This window comes from Hemitrygon akajei, chromosome 2 (assembly GCF_048418815.1).
Source record: "Hemitrygon akajei chromosome 2, sHemAka1.3, whole genome shotgun sequence".
NCBI lineage: Eukaryota > Metazoa > Chordata > Chondrichthyes > Myliobatiformes > Dasyatidae > Hemitrygon > Hemitrygon akajei.
This window is the reverse complement of record NC_133125.1, coordinates 199,369,035-199,394,763: the sequence shown is the minus strand read 5'-3', so window position 1 is coordinate 199,394,763 and position 25,729 is coordinate 199,369,035. Positions and strand designations below refer to the sequence as shown.

Sequence of the window (25,729 nt, the reverse complement as noted above, 5' to 3'; positions counted from 1 at the left end):
GAATAAGGCAAACATGGCTGAAATAAAAGCAAGAGAGTGCACACAATACAGCAAAAAATTAGTGATAAGTTAGAGCATTGAAATCATTATTACTCTGGAGGTCCGGCTTTTCAATTTTCTTCCTAGCTCCCAGTAATCTTCCTTCAGGACCTCCTCTCTTTTTCTGTCTATGTCATTGGTACCAACATGTACCAAGACTTCCGGTTGCTTGCCCTCTCTCCTGAGAATACTCTGGACCCGATCCGAGATATCTGGTACCCTCGCACCAGGGAGGCAACACACCATTCGGGTATCCTTGTCCGGCTCGCAGAATCTCTCGTCTGTTCCCCTCATGATGGAATCCCCTATAACGACGACATTTCTCCTTACTCTCTTGATCACGGCACTGGGCAGAGTGCCAGAGTCCCGTTTGTTGTTACGTCCTATCGAAAGGACAGACTGAGGTGGCTCTGCTGGTGAGGAATGAAATTCAGTCCCTTGCGAGGGGTGACATAGAATCAGGAGATGTAGAGTCAGCATAGATTGAACTGAGAAATTGTAAGAGCAAGAAGACCCTAATGGGAGTTATCTACAGGCCCCCAAATAGTAGCCTGGATATAGGGTGGAAGTTGAATCAAGAGTTAAAAATGGCATGTCACAAAGGTAACGCTACGGTTGTAACGGGGGATTTCAACATGCAGGCAGACTGGGAAAATCAGGTTCGTACTGGACCCCAAGAAAGGGAGTTTGTGGAGTGCCTCTGAGATGGATTCTTAGAGCAGCTTGTACTGGAGCCTACCAGGGAGAAGGCAATTCTGGATTTAGTGTTGTGTATTGAACCGGATTTGATAAGGGAACTCGAGGTAAAGGAGCCATTAGGAGGTAGTGACCATAATATGATAAGTTTTAATCTACAATTTGAGAGCGAGAAGGGAAAATCGAAAGTGTCAGTTATACAGTTGAACAAAGGGGAAGATGGAGCCATGAGGGAGGAACTGGCCAAAGTTGACTGGAAGGATACCCTAGCAGGAATGGCAGTGGAAAAACAAAGGCAGGTATTTCTGGGAATAATACAGAAGGTGCAGGATCAGATAATTCCAAAGAGGAAGAAAGATTCCAAGGGGAGTAGGGGGCGACCATGGCTGACAAGGGAGGTCAAGGGCAGTATAAAAATAAAAGAGAAGAAGTATAACATAGCAAAGATGAGCAGGAAGCCAGAGTATTGGGAAACTTTTAAAGAGCAATAGAAGATAACTAAAAAGGCAATACGGGGGAAAAAGATGAGGTACGAAGGTAAGCTAGCCAAGAATATAAAGGAGGATAGTAAATGCTTCATTAGCTATGTCAAGAGGAAAAATTAGTTAAGACCAAACCTGGGCCCTTGAAGGCAGAAACGGGTGAATTTATTATGGAGAACAAGGAAATAGCAGACGAGTTGAACAGGTACTTTGGATCTGTCTTCACTAGGGAAGACACAGACAATCTCCCAGATGTAATAGTGGCCAGAGGACCTAGGGTAATGGAGGAACTGAAGGAAATTCACATTAGGCAGAAAATGGTGTTGGGTAGACTGATGGGACTGAAGGCTGATAAATCTCCAGGGCCTGATGGTCTGCATCCCAGGGTACTTAAGGAGGTGGCTCTAGAAATCGTGGATGCATTGGTAATCATTTTCCAATGTTCTATATATTCAGGATCAGTTCCTGAGGATTGGAGGGTAGCTAATGTTATCCCGCTTTTTAAGAAAGGAGGGAGAGAGAAAACAGGGAACAATAGACCAGTTAGCCTGACATCAGTGGTGGGAAAGATGCTGGAGTCAATTCTAAAAGATGAAATTACGACACATTTGGATAGCAGTAACAGGATCGGTCTGAGTCAGCATGGATTTACGAAGGGGAAATCATGCTTGACTAATCTTCTGGAATTTTTTGAGGATGTAATTATGAAAATGGACAAGGGAGAGCCAGTGGATGTAGTGTACCTGGACTTTCAGAAAGCCTTTGATAAGGTCCCACATAGGAGATTAGTTGGCAGACAGGAAACAAAGAGTAGGGATTAACGGGTCCTTTTCAGAATGGCAGGCAGTGACTAGTGGGGTATCGCGAGGCTCAGTGCTGGGACCGCAGCCATTTACAATATACATTAATAATTTAGATGAAGGGATTAAAAGTAACATTAGCAAATTTGCAGATGACACAAAGCTGGGTGGCAGTGTGAAATATGAGGAGGATGACAGGAGAATGCAGGGTGACTTGGACAGGTTGGGTGAGTGGGCAGATGCATGGCAGATGCAGTTTAATGTGGATACATGTGAGGTTATCCACTTTGGTGGCAAGAACAGGAAGGAAAATTACTATCTGAATGGTGTCAAGTTAGAAAAGAGTCAGTATGGATAGAACTGAGAAATTGTAAGGGCAAAAAGAACCCAATGGGAGTTATCTACAGGCCCCCAAATAGTAGTCTGGATATAGGGTGCAAGTTGAATCAAGAGCTAAAATTAGCATGTCGCAAAAGTAATACTACGGTTGTAATGGGGGATTTCAACATGCAGGTCGACTGGGAAAATCAGGTTGGTACTGGACCCCAAGAAAAGGAGTTTGTGGAGTGCTTCTGAGATGGATTCTTAGAGCAGCTTGTACTGGATTGCCTGTTAGGGCAATTCTGGATCTAGTATCATGTAATGAACCGGATTTGATAAGCAAGCTCGAGGTAAAGGAGCCATTAGGATGTAGTGACCATAATATGATAAGTTTTAATCTACAATCTGAGAGGGAGAAGGGAAAATCGGAAGTGTCAGTATTACAGTTGAACAAAGGGGACTATGGAGCCATGAGGGAGGAACTAGCCAAAGTTGACTGGAAGGATACCCTAGCAGAGATGACAGTGGAACAACAATGACAGGTATTTCTGGGAATAATTCAGAAGGTGCAGGATCAGTTCATTCCAAAGAGGAAGAAAGATCTTAAAGGGAGTAAGGGGTGACCATGGCTGACAAAGGAAGTCAAGGACAGTATAAAAATAAAAGAGAAGTATAACATAGGGCAAAGATGAGTGGGAAGCCAGAGGATTGGGTAACTTTTAAAGAGCAATAGAAGATAACTAAAAAGGCAATACGGGGAGAAAAGATGAGGTACGAAGGTAAGCTAGCCAAGAATATAAAGGAGGATAGTAAAAGCTTCTTTAGGTATGTGAAGAGAAAAAAATTAGTTAAGACCAAAGTTGGGCCCTTGAAGGCAGAAACGGGTGAATTTATTATGGGGAACAAGGAAATGGCAGATGAGTTGAACAGGTACTTTGGATCTGTCTTCACTAGGGAAGACACAGACAATCTCCCAGATGTAATAGTGGCCAGAGGACCTAGGGTTACGGAGGGACTGAAGGAAATTCACATTAGGCAGAAAATGGTGTTGGATAGACTGATGGGACTGAAGGCTGATAAATCCCCAGGGCCTGATGGTCTGCATCCCAGGGTACTTAAGGAGGTGACTCTAGAAATCATGGAAGCATTGTTAATCATTTTCCAATGTTCTATATATTCAGGATCAGTTCCTGAGGATTGGAGGGTAGCTAATGTTATCCCATTTGTTAAGAAAGGAGGGAGAGAGAAAACAGGGAATTATAGACCAGTTAGCCTGACATCAGTGGTGGGGAAGATGCTGGAGTCAATTATAAAAGATGAAATAACGGCACATTTGGATAGCAGTAACAGGATCGGTCCGAGTCAGCATGGATTTTTGAAGGGGAAATCATGCTTGACTAATCTTCTGGAATTTTTTGAGGATGTAACTATGAAAATGGACAAGGGAGAACCAGTGGATGTAGTGTACCTGGACTTTCAGAAAGCCATTGATAAGGTCCTACATAGGAGATTAGTTGGCAGACAGGAAACAAAGAGTAGGGATTAACGGGTCCTTTTCAGAATGGCAGGCAGTGACTAGTGGGGTATCGCAAGGCTCGGTGCTGGGACTGCAGCTATTTACAATATACATTAATGATTTAGATGAAGGGATTAAAAGTAACATTAACAAATTTGCAGATGACACAAAGCTGGGTGGCAGTGTGAAATATGAGGAGGATGACAGGAGAATGCAGGGTGACTTGAACAGGTTGGCTGAGTGGGCAGATGCATGGCAGATGCAGTTTATTGTGGATACATGTGAGGTTATCCACTTTGGTGGCAAGAACAAGAAGGAAAATTACTATCTGAATGGTGTCAAGGTAGGAAAAGGGGAAGTACAACGAGATCTAGTACATCAGTCACTGAAAGTAAGCATGCAGGTACAGCAGGCAGTGAAGAAAGCTAATGGCATGTTGGCCTTCATAACAAGGGGAGTTGAGTATAGGAGCAAAGAGGTCCTTCTGCAGTTGTACAGGGCCTTGGTGAGACCACACATGGAGTATTGTGTTCAGTTTTGGTCTCCAAATTTGAGGAAGGACATTCTTGCTATTGAGGGAGTGCAGCGTAGGTTCACAAGGTTAATTCCTGAGATGGTTGAAAGATTGGAGCGACTAGGCTTGTATACACTGGAATTTAGAAGGATCAGAGGGGATCTGATTGAACCATATAGGATTATTAAGGAGCTGGACACGCTAGAGGCAGGAAACATGTTCCCGCTGATGGGTGAGTCCAGATCCAGAGGCCACAGTTTAAGAATAAGGGGTAGGCCATTTAGAACTTTTTCACCCAGAGAGTTGTGGATCTGTGGAATGCTCTGCCTCAGAAGGCAGTGGAGGCCAATTCTCTGGATGCTTTCAAGAAAGAGTTAGATAGAGCTCTTATAGATAGCGGGGTGAAGGGATATGGGGAGAAGGCAGGAACGGGGTACTGATTGTGGATGATCAGCCATGACCACATTGAATGGCGGTGCTGGCTCGAAGGGCCGAATGGCCTACTCCTGCACCTATTGTCTATTGTCTATTGTGATCTAGATAAACTCCTCCACTGCTCACTATACCACTAATATTGCTGTCATCTGCAAACTCACTAACCATGCCATCTATATTCTCTCCCAAATCATTAGTACCTATGAACAGTGGACCTTGAACCGATCCCCATGGTAACACCACTGATCACAGTGACCCAGTTTTGGCAACACCTCTCCACCACCACCCTCTGTTTCCTACCGCCAGACAAATTTTACATCCAATTGGATAGGTCACCGTGAATCCCATGTGATCAAACCTTCTCTACGAGCCTTCCTCATGGAACCTTGTCAAAGGTCCTGCTGAAGTTCATGTGGACAATGTCCATCACCCTATCCTCAACAATCCTTTCTGTCCCCTCAACAAAGAAAAATTAATTAAATTTGTGAGTCACTATTTCCCAGGCATAAAACAGAGCTGACTATCCTGACTCAGTCCCTGCCTTTCCAAATGCTGGTAAATCTGTCTCTCAGTGTCCATTCCAGTAATTGTCCCACCACTGATGTTAGGCTCGGTGGCCTTGAGTTCCTGTCGTCCATCATCTCATCTGTGGTGAAATGTGAAGCAAATTTATCCTCCAGGGCCCTGGAATTCGTTCCCTAGTCTGGAGGTATCAGACAGAGCAGATCACGGTCTGGGGCTCATCCACCTCTAATACCTCCAGCACCTTTGCTTTTGCACTGTGATATGTTCCAAGACATTACTGCTCATTTTCCTTAATTCCTTAGCTTCCATGACCCTCTCCCTGGGAGATATTCATTTAAAACCTCCCCCATCTCCTTTATCGATGACCACATTGATCCTTAGGGTGACCTGTTCGAGTCAGGGTGTCATACATTTGGCCCAATGTCCATGCCAACTGTTTTGCCCAGTGAGCTGGTGCCATCTGCCCACGTTTGGTCCAAAACCCAATAAAACTCTTCAATCCATGTACGATCCACTGTAGATTCTTTTAAACGTTGCTTATTTCCAGCAGCTCATTCCAAATATGCACCACCCTGTGTTTGAAGAAAAGTTCCTGATGTCCCTTTTAAATCCATCGCCTTTGATCATAAACCTTTGCACTCCTGTCCTTCACACACCCTTTCTGGGGAAAATCCCTAATGTGGAAGGGGATGGGGACTGGAGTGACAGGGCTGAGGAAGGGGCAGTTGATACACAAGTTGATGCATTGTGTAGTGGGACTGTGAGGAAGAACAGACAGATGATGGGGCAGAATTACAGTCGGTGGGGTGAGCCGCAGTCAAACGGGGGCAAAATCAGAAAGAGTGACCGATACAGGACTGAAGGTGAATGCACTAGGGACAGAGAATAAGGTAGATAATCTTGTAGCATAGTTAGAGACGTATGACATCGTGGGCATCACTGAATCGTGGCTGAAAGAAGATCATAGTTGGGAGCTGAACATCCAAGGATACACATTGCATCGGAAGGACCGGCAGGTAGGCAGAGTGGGTGTGGTGGCTCTGTTGGTAAAAATTGAAATCAAATCCTCAGAAAGAGGTGACACAGGAGTGGAAGGTTTGGATTCTTGTGGGTCGAGCTAAGAGACTGCAAAGGTAAAAAGACCCTGTTGGGAGTTCGATACATTCCTCCGAACAGTAGCCTGGATATGGGATATACATTACAATGGGAGATAGAAAAGGCATGTAATACGGGCAATATTACAATAGCTATGGGGAATTTCAATATGCAAGTGGGTTAGTAATATCTGTTTGATGCTAGATTCTAAGAGATGGAAGTTGTAGAATGCCTATGAGAAGGCTATTTAGAGCAGCTTGGAGTTGAGCCCACACGGAGATTGGATGTTGTTTAATGAACTGCATTGTATTAGGGAGCTTAAGGTAAAGGAACCCTCAGTAGGTAGTGATTGTGATATCATAGAACTCACACTGCAGATTAACAGGGAGGAGATAAAGTCAGATGTATTAGTATGACAGTGGAGTAAAGGGAATTACAGAGGCATCAGACAGGAGCTGGCCAAAGTTGATGGGAAGGAGACACCTTCAGGGATGGTTCAAAGTTCAAAGTAATTTTATTATGAAAGTACATATGTCACCATATACAATGATGAGATTCATTTTCTTGTGGGCATACTCAGTAAATCCCATAACCATAATAGAAGCAATGAAAGACTGCATTAACAGGGAGGACAACCAGTGACAACAAACACAAAAAGAAATAATAAAATCATCATCATCAAGAATATGGGAAGAAGAGTCCTTGACAGAGAATCTGTAGATTATAACCACTAAACATTATAGCACAGAAACAGGCCTTTTGGCCCTTCTTGACTGTGCCGAACCATTTTTCTGCCTAGTCCCACTGACCTGCACCAGAACCATATCCCTCCATACACCTCTCATCCGTGTACCTGTCTAAGTTTTTCTTAAATGTCGAAAGTGAGCCTGCATTCACCACTTCATCTGGCAGCTTATTCCACACTCCCACCACTCTCTGTGTGAAGAAGCTCCCCCCAATGTTCCCTTTAAACTTTTCCCCCTTCACCCTTAAACCATGTCCTCTGGTTTTTTTCTCCCCTGGCCTCAGTGGAAAAAGCCTGCCTGCAATTTTATACACCTCTATCAAATCACCCCTCATTCTTCTACGCTCCAGGGAATGAAGTCGTAACCTATTCAACCTTTCTCTGTAACTCAGTTTCTCAAGTCCCGGCAACATCCTTGTAAACCTTCTCTGCACTCTTTCAACCTTATTAATATCCTTCCTGTAATTAGGTGACCAAAACTGCACACAATACTCCAAATTCGGTCCCACCAATGTCTTATACAACCTCACCATAACATTCCAACTCTTATACTAAATACTTTGATTTATAAAGGCCAATATCCCAAAAGCTCTCTTTACTACCCTATATACCTGTGATGCCACTTTTAGGGAATTTTGTATCTGTATTCCCAGATCCCTCTGTTCTACTGCACTCCTCGGTGCCCTACCATTTACCTTGTATGTTCTACCTTGGTTTGTCCTTCCAAAGTGCAATACCCCACACTTGTCTGTATTAAACTTCATCTGTCATTTTCCAGCCCATTTTTCCAGCTGGTCCAAATCCCTCTGCAAGCGTTGAAAACCTTCCTCACTGTCCATTACACCTCCAATCTTTGTATCATCAGCATATTTGCTGATCCAATTTGCCACATTCTCATCCAGATCATTGAGATAGATGACAAATAACAATGGACCCAGCACTGATCCCTGTGGCACACCACTAGTCACAGGCCTCCACTCAGAGAAGCAATCCTCCACTACCACTCTCTGGCTTCTCTCATTGAGCCAATGTCTAATCCAATTTACTACCTTACCATGTATGCCTAGCGACTGAATCTTCCTAACTAACCTCCCATGCGGGACCTTGTCAAAAGTCTTACTGAAGTCCATGTAGACAACATCCATTGCCTTCCCTTCATCCATTTTTCTGGTAACTTCCTCGAAAAACTCTAATAATTAGATTGGTTAAACATGACCTGCCATGCACAAAGTCATGTTGACTCTCCCTAAAGTCCCTGTCTATCCAAATACTTGTAGATCCTATCTCTTAGTACTCCTTCCAATAATTTACCTGCTACCAACGTCAAATTTACCAACCTATAATTTCCCGGATTACTTTTAGAGCCTTTTTTAAGCAACGGAACAACATGAGCTATCCTCCAATCCTCCGGCACTTTACCCGTAGATATTGACATTTTAAATATATCTGCCAGGGCCTAGTCTCCTTCAAGGTCCGAGGGAGTATCCTGTCAGGTCCTGGGAATTTATCTACTCTGATTTGCCTCAAGATAGCAAGCACCTCCTCCTCTTCAATCTGTATAGGTTCCATGACCTCACTACTTCTTTGTCTTATTTCCACTGACTCCTTGCCAGTTTCCTTTGTAAATACAGACGCAAAAAAAAAACCCCATTTAAGATCTCCCCCATTTCTTTTGGTTCCATACAAAGCCGACCACTCTGATCTTCAAGAGGACCAATTTTATTCCTTACTATCGTTTTGCTCTTAATATACCCATAGAAGCCCTTCACCTTAGCCAAAGCTTCCTCATGCCTTCTTTTATCCCTCCTGATTAAAAAGGAGAGGAATTTTTAAATCGGAGCAAGAGGCTGAGAGTGACGGGGTAAAGGAATCTCAGAGAGAAGTCTTTTTTTTAAACTGCCCAGGGAAAAGAGGCTAGACTGCACAGGCGAGGTTCTTGTTTCTTCTTCCTGATGGCAGCAGTGAGAATAGAGTGTGGCCTGGATGGTGGGAGTCCCTGATGATGGGTGCTGCCCTGTGATGACAGCAGATTAGCAATGGCTGGAGTTTTTGGTGGCAATTCGGAAGATACATCCCAAATGAAAAAGGAATTCTAAAGGGAGAATGAGGCAACTGTAGCTGAAATAAACGCAAGAGAGGGCATACAATACAGCAAAAAAAATTTGTGATAAGTTAGAGGATTGACAGCTTTTAAAAACCAACAGAAAGCAACTGAAAAAGTAATAAGGAGAGAAAGGATGAAATATGAAAGTTAGCTAGCAAATAATATAAAAGAATCTTTCAGAAGATTTTCAGATATATAAAGAGTAAAAGAGAGGTGAGAGTCAATATTGAATTGTTGGAAATGATTAGGGCAGTTAGTAATGGAGAACAAAGAAATGGCAGACAAACTTAATAACTATTTTTCATCAGTCTTCTCTGTGGAAAATTCTACCAAATGCCAGAAATTCAACAGTTTCAGGGAGCAAAATTGAATGTAATTGCCATTACTGGGGAGAGGGTGCTTGGGAGCCTGAAAGGTAGATGAGTCACCCAGGCCAGATGGAGTATGCTCCAGGTTTTTGACAGAGGTTACTGAAAGAATTATGGAGCTATTACTAATGACCTTTCAAGAATGATGAGATTCTGCAATGGTTCGAGAAGACTTGAAAATTGTAAATGTCACTCCACTCTTTAAGAAGGGAGGGAGGCAAAAGACAGGAAATTATAGGCAAGTCAGCCAGATGTCAGTGGTTGTGAAGATGTTGGGGTCCATTATTAAGGATGATGTTTCCGGGTACTTTGAGGGCAATGATAAAATAAGCCAATGTCAGCATTGATTCCTTAAGGGGAGTAATGTTCAATCAGCTTCGTGGGTCTGGCAATTGAGACAGGAAATGCACTGAATTTGAATAGGTATATTAACAATTTATTTACAAACAGTAAAAATTCAACCAAACATTCATGTTGCCTAAGTTACAGACAATACAAAGCTGAATATTCAACAAATATACATATATTCAACAAACATACTTAGTTTAAAGTTCAGGCAGAGTTTACCTTCTCAATTGTCTTGTGCATCCTTGCCTTAAACAAAGGAAGAAGAGAGCAAGCCCTTTCTATTTGCTATTTTATATGCCCAGGATGTGATATTCGTTGCAACCATGGCTGCATTTCTCCTGGCTCTCTTCTGCTGTCTTCTGGTTGTTCTTTCCATCTCCAGAATACAAAGTGACAGACACACATTCTGGAGCAAACCTGCCTCGGCAGTTCTTAAGTCCAAGTCCTCCTCAGACTACGAGAGTAGCTGTTCTGTCTCTCTCATTCCAACTGGCTGTTTCTCTCTCTCTTCTTCTGACTTCTGACTGTGACTGTCTGTGTCCTTGTTTTAAAGGTAAACAACTCGCGAGTCAGTCAGTGAATAACATCATAGTCCTGCCTCACTGAGGCACTCTTTTAAAGCGAAACCTGCGGGTTCGTAACACACTACCATTGATAGAAGATCGACTGGCAGAAGACAAAGAATAACAATAAAGTCGACCTATTCTGGTTGGCTGCCTATGACTAGTGGTTTTCTGCAAGGTTTGGTGTTAGGACTGCTTTGTTTCATTTTGTATGTCAGTGAGTTGGATGATGGAATTGATGGCTTTGTGGCAAAGTTTGCAGATGTTTCGAAGAGAGATGGTGGGGCAGGTAGTGTTAGTGAAACAGAGAGTCTGCAGAACCACTTGGATAGATTGGGAGAATGAACAAAAGAAGTGGCAGATGAAATATAATGCAGGGGTGTGTACGGCCTCGCACTTTGGTAGAAGAAATAAAGGTGAAGACCATTTTAAAAGTGGGGAGAAGATTAAAAAATCAGAGGTGCAAAGGGATTCCCTTGTGCAGGATTCCCTCAGTTTAACTTGCTGGTTGAGTTTGAGGTAAGGAAGGGAAATGGATTGCTAGCATCCATTTCCAGAGGACTAGAATATAAGAGCAAGGATGTGGTGCGCGACTTTATAAGGCATTGGTCGGACTACACATGGAATATTGTGAGCAGCTTTGGGCCCCTTGGATGGCAAGGTGGAGATGCATTTCCAGCAAAGGAGGTGTAAGGTGCTCCTTCCCTCCGCTACCTTGCAGGTCACTGTTGGGAAAGGTGTTAGAACCTGCTTAGCTCCCCAATCAGTGTGACATGAAGCCATGCGAGTAGGTGGTTGATCGTCGTATGAGCAGCTGGTGCATACCACAAGTCCTGGATATGCAATCATTGATGCCAGGCAATCTCTGAAGAGTATCGATAATAGCTGGGATCACTCGTCTTGTGAACACACTGCCCAGAAGAAGGCTATGGAAAACTTCTTCTGTAGAAATATATGCCAAGAACAATCATGGTCAAGTATTGAAAAATGAGGAGATCTCATGGAAACCTATCAAATATTGAAAGGCCTAGAGTGGATGTGGAGGGATGTTTCCTATAATAGGAGTGTCTAGGACAAAGTACAGAGACATCCCTTTAGATCAGAGATGAGAAGGAATTTCTTTTACCACAAAGCGGCAAATCTATGGAATTCACTGCCACAGACGGATGTGAAGTAATTGAGTATATTTCACGTGGGTTCTTGATTATTAGTCAGGGCATCAAGGTTTGTGGGGAGAAGGCAAGAGAGTGGCATTGAGAGGGATAATAAATCAGCCAATGTGGAACGTCTGAACGAACTCGATGGGCCGAATGGTCCAGTTCTGCCCCTGTGTATTATGGTCTTATAGTCTTCACCATATGCCCCTCATGATCAATTCACCTCTCATTCTCCTATGTTGTAGGGAGTAAAATCCTAGTCTACTCACCCACTCGTCACTCATTCCCCTGAGTCCAGGCAACATCCTGATAAATCTTTTCTGTCTCTTTTGACCAACAACCAACTCAGACATCGAAAGTTTTAAGAGGAGATAATTTCACTTGGGTCCACTGCCCAAGTAGAAAAGGGAGCAGCAGGTCACTGCAGAGAAATACAGCTTTGACCAGTGACCATCCTGTTTTTGGGATTGATTAGCAAGAGCAAATTAAGAAAGGCAGAGGAAAGCAGAGCAGCCATTGTGTGAGTGGACAGAGTCAGAGTGGTGATCTTGAGGCTTTAGCTCTTTGAGGCTTCAGCCAGAGAAAGCAAAATATAAAAAAGAAGAAGAAAAGCTCAAGGTTATTTTTTTCTCCTTCCCTTCTTTATGTCTCCTCGACTAGCTCAGTAGAGATGCCATGCAGGATGGTGCAGTGCTCTGCTCCTTTTGAGGTTATGTGGGAAGCATAGAGAATTCCAGTGTCCCTGATGACTACAACTGTGAGACGTGTGTCCAGCTGCAGCTTCTAACAATCCGTGTTAAGGAGTTGGAGCTGGAACTAGATGAACTCCGGATCGTTTAGGAGGCTGAGGGGTGATAGAGAGGACACATAGAGAGGTAGTTACACCCAATGTGCGGGACACAGGAAACTGGGTGACAGTCGGGAAGGGGAATGGGGTTAAGGAACCAGTGCAGAGTACCCCTGTGGCCATCCCCTCAGCAAAACACACACTTTGGATACTGTTGGGGGTGTTGACCTAATAGAGGAGAGTCACAGCTGAGTATTGAGTCACAGCTGGCACTGAGTACAGCTCTGTGACTTAGAAGGGAGAGGGAGAAAAAGCACATTAGTTAGACGATTGGACAGGAAGTTCTGTGGGTGAGAATGAGATTCCTGGGTGGTATGTCACCTCCTGGCTGCCATGACGTGGGACATCTCGGATTGAATCCTCAGCATTCTTAAGTGGGAAGAGAACAGCCAGAGATTGTGGTCCATGTAGGCATCAATGATATGGGTAGGACAAGTGACGGGACATAGGGAGTGTTCAGAGTCAGGTGCTAATTTAAAAGTAAGGACCTCCAGGGTTGTGATCTCAGGATTGCTACCCATGCCTTGTGCTAGTGAAGCTAGAACTCGGAAGATTATATAGTCAAGACAAGTTAAGTCACTTTTATTGTCATTTCGACCATAACTGCTGGTACAGTACATGGTATAGTGGCTAAGGCATTGGTGTAGGAGGGAGGGCGTAAGGTTCTTGGATCATTGGGCTCTCTTCCAGGGAAGGTGGGACCTGTACAGAACTGGAGGGGGAGTAACATCCTGGTGGGAAGGATCATTAATGCTGCACAGTAGGGTTTAAAGTAGAGTTGCAGGAGGGTGGGAACCAGAGTGCCAGAATAGTTAGTGGAGAGGTTGTGGAGGCAGATGCTAGTAAGACCTCAAACAAGGTGGAGCATGGTGCAACTGGTGTCCTGAGCTACATATGTTTCAATGCATCATCGGAGAGGCAGATAATAGTGCTGAGGGTGAGGTAGCTGGTTTGCAAATAGAGCCAACGTGTAGTGAGACAGGCTGTTGATGGGGCAAATTGCAATCAGCAGGCTGAGTTCCAGCATAAAAGGTGGGCAAAATTGGAAAGGGGGAATACAGGACTTTCTGTTATTTGAGGAAAGGGGAAGTATGAGTGTGAGGGCAGCTTGTTGTTCTCGGTGTCGGATGTGGGAGGTCCTGGAGTCTCCTAGCCTCCCGGACGTCCACGTCTGCGCCAGGTCCTAAGGGACCGTGTTAGGGAACTGGAGATGCAGCTCGATGACCTTCACCTGGTCAGGGAGAGTGAGGAGTTGATAGAGAGGAGTTACAGGCAGGTGGTCACACCGGGGCCACGGGAGGCAGACAGGTGGGTCATGGTTAGGAGGGGGAAAGGGAAGAGTCAGGTACTAGAGAGTACCCCAGTGGCTGTACCCCTTGACAATAAGAACTCCTGTTTGAGTACTGTTGGGGGGACAGCCTACCTGGGGAAAGCAACAGAGTCCGGCCCTGTAGCTCAGAAGGGTATGGAAAGGAAGAGGAAGGCAGTAGTGATAGGGGACTTGATAGTTAGGGGGTCAGATAGGTGATTCTGTGGATGCAGTCAGGAGACCCAGATGGTAGTTTGCCTCCCTGGTGCCAGGGTAAAGGATGTTACTGATCACGTACAAGATATCCTGAAGTGGGAGGGTGAGGAGCCAGAGGTCGTGGTACATATAGGTACCAATGACATAGGTAGGAAGAGGGAAGAGGACCTGAAAGGAGAATATAGGGAGTTAGGAAGGGAGTTAGAAGAAGGACCACAAAGGTAGTAATCTCAGGCTTACTGTCTGTGCCACGCGACAGTGAGAGTAGGAATGGAATGAGGTGGAGGATAAATGCGTGACTGAGGGATTGGAGAAGGGGGCAGGGATGAGGGGTAGGAATCAATTTGAAGAGACTAGGGGAGAGGAGGTTAGTTCATAAATAGAGAAAGCTAGTAGGCAGTGTGTGAGGGAGGATAGGCAGGTAATAGAGAAGGGGAGCGCTCAGACCGAAGATGTAGGGGAGAAGGAAGAAAAAGATAATAAAGTTGATCGCATTGTTAGGGATAAACAGAGAGGAAGAGGTGGAGAGTTTCTTAAATGCATCTATTTTAATGCTAGGAGCATTGTAAGAAAGGTGGATGAGCTTAGAGCATGGATTGATACCTGGAAATATGATGTTGTAGCTATTAGTGAAACATGGTTGCAGGAGGGGTGTGATTGGCAACTAAATATTCCTGGATTTCGTTGCTTCAGGTGTGATAGAATCGGAGGGGCAGGAGGGGGAAGTGTTGCATTGCTTGTCCGAGAAAATATTACAGCGGTGCTTTGGCAGGATAGATTAGGGGGCACATCTAGGGAGGCTATTTGGGTGGAATTGAGGAGTGGGGAAGGTGTAGTAACACTTATAGGGCTGTATTATAGACCACCTAATGGGGAGCAAGAATTGGAGGAGCAAATTTGTAAGGAGATAGCAGATATTTGTAGTAAGCACGAGGTTGTGATTGTGGGAGATTTTAATTTTCCACACATAGACTGGGAAGCCCATACTGTAAAAGGGATGGATGGTTTGGAGTTTGTAAGATGTGTGCAGGATAGGTTTTTTTTTTTGCAGCAATACATAGAGGTACCAACTAGAGAAGGGGCAGGGTTGGATCTCCTGTTAGGGAATGAGATAGGTCAGGTGATGGAGGTATGTGTTGGGGAGCACTTCGGGTCCAGTGATCACAATACCATTAGTTTCATTATAATTATGGAGAAGGATAGGACTGCACCCAGGGTTGAGATTTTTGATTGGAGAAAGGCTAACTTTGAGGAGATGCGAAAGGACTTAGAAGGAGTGGATTGGGACAATTTGTTTTATGGGAAGGGTGTAATAGAGAAATGGAGGTCATTTAAAGGTAAAATTTTGAGGGTACAGAATCTTTATGTTCCTGTTAGATTGAAAGGAAAGGTTAAAAGTTTGAGACAGCCATGGTTTTGAAGGGATATTGGAAACTTGGTTCAGAAAAAGAGAGATATCTACAATAAATATAGGCAACATGGAGTAAATGAGGTGCTCAAGGAATATAAAGAATATAAAAAGAATCTTAAGAAAGAAATTAGAAAAGCTAAAAGATACGAGGTTGCTTTGGCAAGTAAGGTGAAAATAAATCCAAAAGGTTTCTACAGTTATATTAATAGCAAAAGGATAGTGAGGGATAAAATTGGTCTCTTAGAGAATCAGAGTGGACAGCTATGTGTGAAGCCAAAAGAGATGGGGGAGATTTTGAACAATTTCTTTTCTTCGGTATTCACTAACGAGAAGGATATTGAATTGTGTAAGGTAAGGGAAACAAGTAGGGTAGTTAATGAAACTATGATGATTAAAGAAGAGGAAGTACTAGAGCTTATAAAGAATATAAAAGTGGATAAGTCTCTGGATCCTGACAGGATATTCCCTAGGACCTTGAGGGAAGTAAGTGCAGAAATAGCAGGGGCTCTGACAGAAGTATTTCAAATGTCATTAGAAATGGGGATGGTGCCGGAGGATTGGCGTATTGCTCATGTGGTTCCATTGTTTAAAAAGGGTTCTAAGAGTAAACCTAGCAATTATTGGCCTGTACGTTTGACGTCAGTGGTGGGTAAATTAATGGAAAGTATCCTTACAGATGTTATATATAATTATCTGGATAGACAGGGTCTGATTTGGAGCAGTGAACATGGATTTGTGCGTGGAAGGTCATGTTTGACAAATCTTATTGAATTTTTTGAAGAGGTTACAAGGAAAGTTGATGAGGGTAAAGCAGTGGATGTTGTCTATATGGACTTCAGTAAGGCCTTTGACAAGGTTCCACACGGAAGGTTAGTTAGGAAGGTTAAATCTTTAGGTATTAATATTGAAGTAGTTAAATGGATTTAACAGTGGCTGGATGGGAGATGCCAAAGAGTAGTGGTAGATAACTGTCAGGTTGGAGGCCGGTGACTAGTGGTGTGCCTCAGGGATCTGTACTGGGTACAATTTTGTTTGTCATATACATTAATGATCTGGATGATGGGGTGGTAAATTGGATTAGTAAGTATGCAGATGATACTAAGATAGGTGGCGTTGTGGATAATGAAGTAGGTTTTCAAAGCTTGCAGAGAGATTTAGGCCAGTTAGAAGAGTGGGCTGAAAGATGGCAGATGGAGTTTAATGCTGATAAGTGTGAGGTGCTACATTTTGGTAGGAATAATCAAAATAGAACATACATGGTAAATGGCAGGGCATTGAGGAATACAGTAGAACAGAGTGATTTAGAAATAATGGTGCATAGATAGATAGATAGATAGATAGATACTTTATTCATCCCCATGGGGAAATTCAACATTTTTTTCCAATGTCCCATACACTTGTTGTAGCAAAAACTCATTACATACAATACTTAACTCAGTAATAATATGATATGCATCTAAATCACTAACTCAAAAAGCATTAATAATAGCTTTAAAAAAGTTTTTAAGTCCTGGCAGTTGCATTGTAAAGCCTAATGGCATTGGGGAGTATTGACCTCTTCATCCTGTCTGAGGAGCATTGCATCGACAGTAACCTGTCGCTGAAACTGCTTCTCTGTCTCTGGATGGTGCTATGTAGAGGATGTTCAGGGTTTTCCATAATTGACCGTAGCCTACTCAGCGCCCTTCGCTCAGCTACCGATGTTAAACTCTCCAGTACTTTGCCCACGACAGAGCCCGCCTTCCTTACCAGCTTATTAAGACGTGAGGCATCCTTCTTCTTAATGCTTCCTCCCCAACACGCCACCACAAAGAAGAGGGCGCTCTCAACAACTGACCTATAGAACATCTTCAGCATCTCACTGCAGACATTGAATGACACCAACCTTCTAAGGAAGTACAGTCGACTCTGTGCCTTCCTGCACAAGGCATCTGTGTTGGCAGTCCAGTCTAGCTTCTCGTCTAACTGTACTCCCAGATACTTGTAGGTCTTAACCTGCTCCACACATTCTCCATTAATGATCACTGGCTCCATATGAGGCCTAGATCTCCTAAAGTCCACCACCATCTCCTTGGTCTTGGTGACATTGAGACGTAGGTAGTTTGAGTTGCACCATATCACAAAGTCCTGTATCAGTTTCCTATACTCCTCCTCCTGTCCAGTTCCCTGAAGGTGGAATCTCATGTGGATAGGGTGGTGAAGAAAACTTTTGGTATGCTGGCCTTTATAAATCAGAGCATTGAGTATAGGAGTTGGGATGTAATGTTAAAATTGTACAAGGCATTGGTGAGGCCAAATTTGGAGTATTGTGTACAGTTGAGAGTCGAGGGGCAAAAGGTTAGGGGTAACACGAGGGGGAATTTCTTCACTCAGAGGGTGGTAGCTGTGTGGAACGAGCTTCCAGTAGAAGTGGTAGAGGCAGGTTTGATTTTGTCATTAAAAAAGAAAATTGGATAGGTATATGGACAGGAAAGGAATGGAGGGTTATGGGCTGAGTGCGGGTCAGTGGGACTAGGTGAGAGTAAGCATTCGGCACGGACTGGAGGGGCTGAGATGGCCTGTTTCCGTGCTGTGATTGTTATATGGTTATAGGACTGAAGGTGTTATATTTGAATGGTGCTGCATATGTAATAAGGTACTGCAGATGAACTTGTAGCAGTTACAGATTGGCAGGTATGATGTTATAGGCATCACTGAATTACGGCTGAAATATTATAGGTGGGAGCTTAAAGCCCAAGGATACACATTGTATCGAAAGGACAAGCAGAAAGGCAGAGGGGGTGGCGTTGCTCTGTGTGTATATATAAAAAAAATAATGAAACCAAATCATTAGGAAAAGGTGACATAGGGTCTGAAGGTGTTGGATCATTGTGGATAGAGCTAAGGAACTGAAAGGGCAAAAAGACCCTGAATGGAGTTGTATACAGACCCCAAACCAGTAGTAAGGATGTTGCCTACAGATTACTATGGAAGATAGGAAATACAAAGGGGCAATATTACAGTAGTCATGGTGGACTTCAATATGCAGGTAGATTGGAAAAGCAGTTGGTGCTGCATTCCAAGAGGGGGAGTTTCTAGAATGCTAATGAGGTAGCATTTTAGCCCACCAAGGGATCAACTACAGGTATTCTAGATTGTATGTTGTGCAATAAACCAAAATTGATTAGAGAGCTTAAGGCAAAAGAACCCTTAGGGAATAGTGAACATAATATGATCGAATTCACCCTGAATTTGAGAAGGAAAAGCTAAAATATATCATTATTATAATGGAGAAAAGGAAATTACAGAGGCGTGAGAAAGGAGTCAGCCAGAATTGATTGGAAAACAACACTGGCAGGGTGACAGCAGAGCAGCAATGTCTGGAATTTCTGGAAGCAATTTGGAAGGCGCAGGATATATACTTCCCAAAGAGGAAGAAGCATCTGGAGGAAAGATGACACAACCGTGGCTAACAAGAGAAGTCAAAGCCAACATAAAAGCCAAAAAGAGGCATATAATAGGGCAAAAAATAGTGGGAATTTAGAGGATTGGGAAGCTTTAAAAAACCAACAGAAGACAACTGTAAAAGTCATTAAGAAGGTAAAGATGGAATACGAAATTAAGCAAACCAATAATATTAAAGAGGATACCAAGAGTTTCTTCAGATACATAAAGTGTAAAAGAGAGGCGAGAGTGGATATCAGACCACTGGAAATGATGCAGAACAGGTAGTAAAGGGGAACAAGGAAATGGTGGATGAACTGAATACCTATTTACATCATTTTTCACTGTGGAAGACACTAGCAGTGTGGTTGAAGTTTCAGGTGTCGGGGGGCATAAATTATGTGAAGTTACTATTACTGAAGAGAAACAATATCGGGGAACTGAAAGGTATGAAGGTAGGTAAGTCACCTGGACCAGGTGGTGCATTCCCCAGGATTCTGAAAGAGTGACTGAAGAGATTGTGGAAACATTAGTAATGATCTTTCAAGAATCCAGAAGATGGGAAAATTGCAAATGTCATTCCACTTTTCAAGGGAGAGAGGCAGACGAAAGGAAATTATTGGCCAGCTAATCTGACCTCAGTGGTTGGGAAGATGTTAGAGTCGATTGTTAAGGATGTGGTTTTGGAGTACTCGGAGGTACATGATAAAATAGAATGTAGTCAGCAAGATCTTCTTAAGGGAAAATATTGCCTGTCAAACCTTTTGGGATAGTTGGAAGAAATAACAAGCAGGATAGACAAAGGAGAATTGGTTGATGTTATATATTTGGATTTTCAGAAGGTCCTTGACTAGGTGCCATACAATAAGCTGCTTAACAAGCTATGATCCCTGGGTATTACAGGAAAGATTCTAGCATGGATAAGGCAGTGGCTGATTGGCAGGAGGCAAAGAGTGGGAATAAAGGGAACCTTTTCTGGTTGGCTGCTGGTGACAAGAAGTGTTCCACAGGGATCTGCATTGGAACTGATTTTTTTAATGCTACACGTCAATGATTTTGATGATGGAATTGAAGGCTTTGTTCCAAAGTTTGCAGACAATATGAAGATATGTGGAGGGGAAGGTAATTTTGAGGGAGTAGAGAGGCTATGAAGGATAGACGAAGAGAATGAACAGAAAAATGGCAGATGGAATGTAGTGTCAAGAAGTGTATGGTCATGCACTTTAGTAGAAGAAATGAAAGTGTTGGCTATTTTCTAAATGGAGGGAAAATACAAAAAACTGAGGCACAAAGGGACTTGGGACTCCTTGTGCAGGATACCCTAAAGGCTGAATCTGGTGAGGAAGGCAAATGTGATGTCAGCTTTAATTTCAAGAGGACTGGAATGTACAAGCAAGGATGTAATAGAAACATAGAAAACCTGCAGCACAATACAGGCCATTCGGTCCACAAGGCTGTGACGAACATGTCGTTAACCTTAGAGCCACCTAGGCTTTACCCAAAGCCCTCTATTTTTCTAAGCTCCATGTAGCCATCCAGGAGTCTCTGAAAAGACACTATCGTTCCCGCCTCCACCACCGCCACCGGTAGCCCATTCCACACACTCACCACTCTCTGCGTAAAAAAAACCTTACCCCTGACATTTCCTCTGTACCTACTTCCAAGCTCCTTAAAACTATGCCCTCCCGTGTTAGCCTTTTCAGCCCTTGAAAAAAAGCCTTTGACTATCCACACGACCAATGTCTCCTATTATCTTGTACACTTCTATCAGGTCACCTCTCATCCTCCATTGCACCAAGCAAAAAAGGCCGAGTTCACTTAACCTATTCCCATAAGGCATGCTCCCCAATCCAGGTAACATCCTTGTAAATCTCCTCTGCACCCTTTCTATGGTTTCCACGTCCTTCCTGTAGTGAGGCGACCAAAATTGAGCACAGTACTCCAAGTGGAGTCTGACCAGGATCTTATATAGAACATAGAATAGTACAGCACATTACAGGCCATCAAACCCTGCCTCCCATATAACCCCCCACCTTAAATTCCTCCATATACCTGTCTAGTTGTCTCTTAAATTTCACTAGTGTATCTGCCTCCACCACTGACTCAGGCAGTGCATTCCACGCACCAACCACTCTCTGAGTGAAAAACCTTCCTCTAATATCCCCCTTGAACTTCCCTCCCCTTACCTTAAAGCCATGTCCTCTTGTATTGAGCAGTGGTGCCCTGGTAAGAGGTGCTGGCTGTCCACTCTGTCTATTCCTCTTAATATCTTGTACACCTCTATCATGTCTCCTCTCATCCTCCTTCTCTCCAAAGAGTAAAGCCCTAGCTCCCTTAATCTCTGATCATAATCCATACTGTCTAAACCAGGCAGCATCCTGGTAAATCTCCTTTGTACCCTTTCCAATACTTCCACATCCTTCCTATAGTGAGGCAACCAGAACTGGACACAGTACTCCAAGTGTGGCCTAACTAGAGGTTTATAGAGCTGCAACATTACATCGCAACTCTTAAACTCTATCCCTCGACTTATGAAAGCTAACACCCCATAAGCTTTCTTAACTACCCTATCTACCCTATCTGTGAGGCAACTTTCAGGGATCTGTGTACCCCCAGATCCCTCTACTTCTCCACACTACCAAGTATCCTGCCATTTATTTTGTACTCTGCCTTGGAGTTTGTCCTTCCAAAGTGTACCACCTCACACTTCTCCGGGTTGAACTCCATCTGCCACTTCTCAGCCCACTTCTGCATCCTACCAATGTCTCTCAGCAATCTTCGACAATTCTCTACACTATCTACAACACCACCAACCTTTGTGTTGTCTGCAAACTTGCCAACCCACCCTTCTACCCCCACATCCAGGTCGTTAATAAAAATCACGAAAAGTAGAGGTCCCAGAACAGATCCTTGTGGGACACCACTAGTCACAACCCTCCAATCTGAATGTACTCCCTCCACCACAACCCTCTGCCTTCTGCAGGCAAGCCAATTCTGAATTCACCTGGCCAAACTTCCCTGGATCCCATGCCTTCTGACTTTCTGAATAAGCCTACCGTGTGGAACCTTGTCAAATGCCTTACTAAAATCCATGTAGATCACATCCACTGCACTACCCTCATCTATATGCCTGGTCACCTCCTCAAAGAACTCTATCAGGCTTGTTATGCACGATCTGCCCTTCACAAAGCCATGCTGACTGTCCCTGATCAGACCATGATTCTCTAAATGCCCATAGATCCTATCTCTAAGAATCTTTTCCAGCAGCTTTCCCACCACAGACGTAAGGCTCACTGGTCTATAATTACCTGGACTATCCCTACTACCTTTTTTGAACAAGGGGACAACATTCGCCTCCCTCCAATCCTCCGGTACCATTCCCGTGGACAACGAGGACATAAAGATCCTAGCCAGAGGCTCAGCAATATCTTCCCTCAGCTTGTGGAGCTGCCTGGGGAATATTCCGTCAGGCCTCGGGGACTTATCTGTCCTAATGTATTTTAACAACTCCAAAATATAGCTGTAACATTACCTCTCGGTCCTTAAGCTCAATCCCATGGTAGATGAAGGCCAATGCACCATATGCCTTCTTAACCACAGGGTCAATCTATGTAGCAGCTTTGAGTGTCCTATGGACTCAGACCCCAAGATCCTCTGATCCTCCACACTGCCAAGAGTCTTATCATTAATACTATATTCTGCCATCACATTTGACCTACCAAAATGAACCACCTCACGCTTATCTGGGTTGAACGCCATCTGCCACTTCTCAGCCCAGTTTTGCATCCTATCAATGTCCTGCTGCAACCAGTTCCGGGTCTCAAGCCAGTTCCGGGTCTCTTTTAGATCCCATGCCTCCTTACTTTCTCAATAAACCTTGCATGGGGTACCTTATCAAATGCCTTGCTGAAATCCATATACACTACATCTACTGCTCTTCCTTCATCAATGTGTTTAGCCACATCCACAAAAAATTCAATCTGGCTTGTAAGGCACGACCTGCCTTTGACAAAGCCATGCTGGCTGTTTCTAATCATATTATGCCTCTCCAAATGTTCATAAATCCTGCCTCTCAGGATCTTCTCCATCAACTTACCAACCACTGAAGTAAGACTCACTGGTCTATAATTTCCTGGGCTATCTCTACTCCCTTTCTTGAATAAAGGCACAACATCCGCAACCCTCCAATCCTCCGGAACCTCTCCTGTCCCCATTGATGATGCAAAGATCATCACCAGAGGCTCAACAATCTCCTCCCTCGCCTCCCACAGTAGCCTGGGGTACATCTCCTCTGGTCCCGGTGACTTATCCAACTTGATGCTTTCCAAAAGCTCCAACACATCCTCTTCCTTAATATCTACATGCTCAAGCTTTTCAGTCAACTGCAAATCATCCCTACGATCGCCAAGATCCTTTTCCGTAGTGAATACTGAAGCAAAGTATTCATTAAGTACCTCTGCTATCTCCTCCGGTTCCATACACACTTTTCCACTGTCACACCTGATTGGTCCTACTCTCTCACATCTTATCCTCTTGCTGTTCATATACTTGTCGAATGCCTTGGGATTTTCCTTAATCCTGTCCGCTAAGGCCTTCTCATGGCTCCTTCTGGCTCTCCTAATTGCATTTTTAAGCTCCTTTCTGCGAGTCTTATAATTGTTTCGATCGCAATCATTACCTAGTTTTTTGAACCTCACAAGCTTTTCTTTTTGACTAGATTTTCAACAACCTTTATACACCACGGTTCCTGTACCTGACCATCCTTTCCCTGTCACATTGGAACATACCTATGCTGAACCTCATGCAAATATCCCCTGAACATTTGCCACATTTTTTCCATACATTTCCGAGTACAACTGTTTCCAATTTATGCTTCCAAGTTCCTGCCTGATAGCCTCATATTACGAGTCCCCTTACTCTAATTAAACGTTTCCCTAACTTGTCTGCTCCTATCTCTCTCCAATGCTATGGTAAAGCAGATAGAATTGTGATCAGTATCAAAGCACTGTTGAAACTCCGCTCTTCATCACGGAGGGAAAACCTGGGGAAGATACTGGTTGTCCATCCGCGGCAGTTGTGTAAATCCCCGGGAAAGGTTCCTGTCGCCCACCTGACTGTGCCTGAGGCCCTGCAGCCTCTTCCCCCCGATCCCCGGGGACTCTCTAATTCTCTGCTTCTCCCCCCAGTCTCTGTCACCCTGGATGTGGAAACGGCAAGTCCGTGTCTCGAGGTTTCTGAGGATCGGAAAAGTGTGAGAAACACCGGGACTTGCAGGGATCTCCCTGATACCAGGAAAAGATTCACATACTGGATTTGTCTGCTGGGATCGGAGGGATTCACATCGGGGAGACATTACTGGGAGGTGGAGGTGACAGGGAATCGGTGGTGGGGTCTGGGAGTCGCCGCAGAGTCTGTGGAGAGGAAGAGAGCAGTCAGACTGAGTCCGGAGACTGGATTCTGGATCATCGAGCGGCATAATGGCAAAATGAAGGCTTTCACCTCCCCTGAATCCCGTCTCCCTGTCGATCCCATCCCCGGGAGGGTGGAAGTTTATCTCAGTTACGAGTCCGGGACAGTTTCATTTTACAACGCGGAGACCAAGTCCCATCTCCACACCTTCACTGGGAATAAATTCACGGAGAAACTTTATCCTTTACTCGGGGTTGCGGATACAAACCAGTGGCTGAGAATCTGCTCCGGTTCCGCTCTGGGTCTGTAAGCGGGCCGGATCCGGGACTGGAGTCAGGAGTAAGTCAGTGTAAATATAAATGTGCGGAGAGTGAAATAAACACGATGTGAGAATTATCGATCCATTAATTTTAACCCGTTCACCGCATCCGTCAACAGAACAGAAACACTGCGGATTCAGCAGCAGCCGCGGGCGGCGGGTCCTGAGCTCCCCGGCTCCCCTGGGTGCTAAAGTCCACCCGCACCGAGACAGGTGAAGTGGGACAAGTGGTGGTGATGCTGACCGGGAGAGGGAGGTCAAGGTGAATCTTGGGGAGGTGGGACATGTGATGGTAACAGGCTGGAGAATCTCAGCATGTCAGGCAGCATCTATAGAGGGAAATGGATAATTGATGTTTTTGCTCAATGTCCTCCCACTGGACTGAAAGTGAGAGTGGAGATGACCGGTGTAGGATTTGGAAGGAAAGCTAGGATAAGAGCTGGCCGGTGAGGGGGTGATAGGCACATGGGGGAGTGATATATTTAAGGTGGAAAGTGATAGTTTCTTGATCGGTCAGGGCATCAAAGGAAATGGGGAGCAGACAGGAGTGTGGGGTTGAGTGAGATCCGGGATCAGCCATGATAGAATGGAGTATCAGACTCGATGGGTTAAATGGACTAATTCTGCTCCTCTGTCTTCTGGTCTTATGGATCTCATCTGTCGTCTGGCCTCCGACGCCCGAGAACTATCCAGAGAACAGTTTGGTAGGCGGGTGGGAATCAGAATGTGAGTGCAGGGATTAAGGTAGAAGGACAAGGGCATGATGCTAAGTGTTCTGAGTTGATGAGGAAGGACAGGCAGGGGACAGAACATAATTGTAGCCAGTTAAAGGGGTTGAAATGTGTCTATTTCAATGCTAGGGGTATTAGGAACAAGGAGGATGAACTTATAGCATGGATTAGTACGTGGAACTATGATGTTGTGGCCGTTACTGAAACTTGGTTGGATGAAGGGCAGGATTAGATGATGCATGTCCCGGAGTTCAGGTGTTTTAAAAGAAATAGGATGGGGGTTAGAAAAGGGGGGGAGTGGCATTGCTGGTCAGGGATAGTATCACGGCTATAGAAAGGGAGGACGCTGCAGAAGG

The 25,729-nt window shown here is 44.2% G+C and overlaps 1 protein-coding gene across 3 annotated transcripts in view; it reads left to right on the top strand.

Annotated features, from left to right (window-relative positions):
- LOC140719987 (zinc-binding protein A33-like) overlaps positions 1 to 24,717 on the top strand; it is a 40,185-nt gene extending 15,468 nt beyond the window's left edge. For 2 of the 3 annotated variants that reach the window (XM_073034908.1, XM_073034901.1), the window contains one exon: positions 24,101 to 24,717. In XM_073034908.1, coding sequence (XP_072891009.1) covers positions 24,101 to 24,633 — 533 coding nt within the window. In that variant the 3' untranslated portion in view covers positions 24,634 to 24,717. The remainder of the gene's footprint in view (positions 1 to 24,100) is intronic. The other variant, XR_012097074.1, reaches the window with a different exon arrangement.
- Positions 24,718 to 25,729: the final 1,012 nt, after the last annotated feature.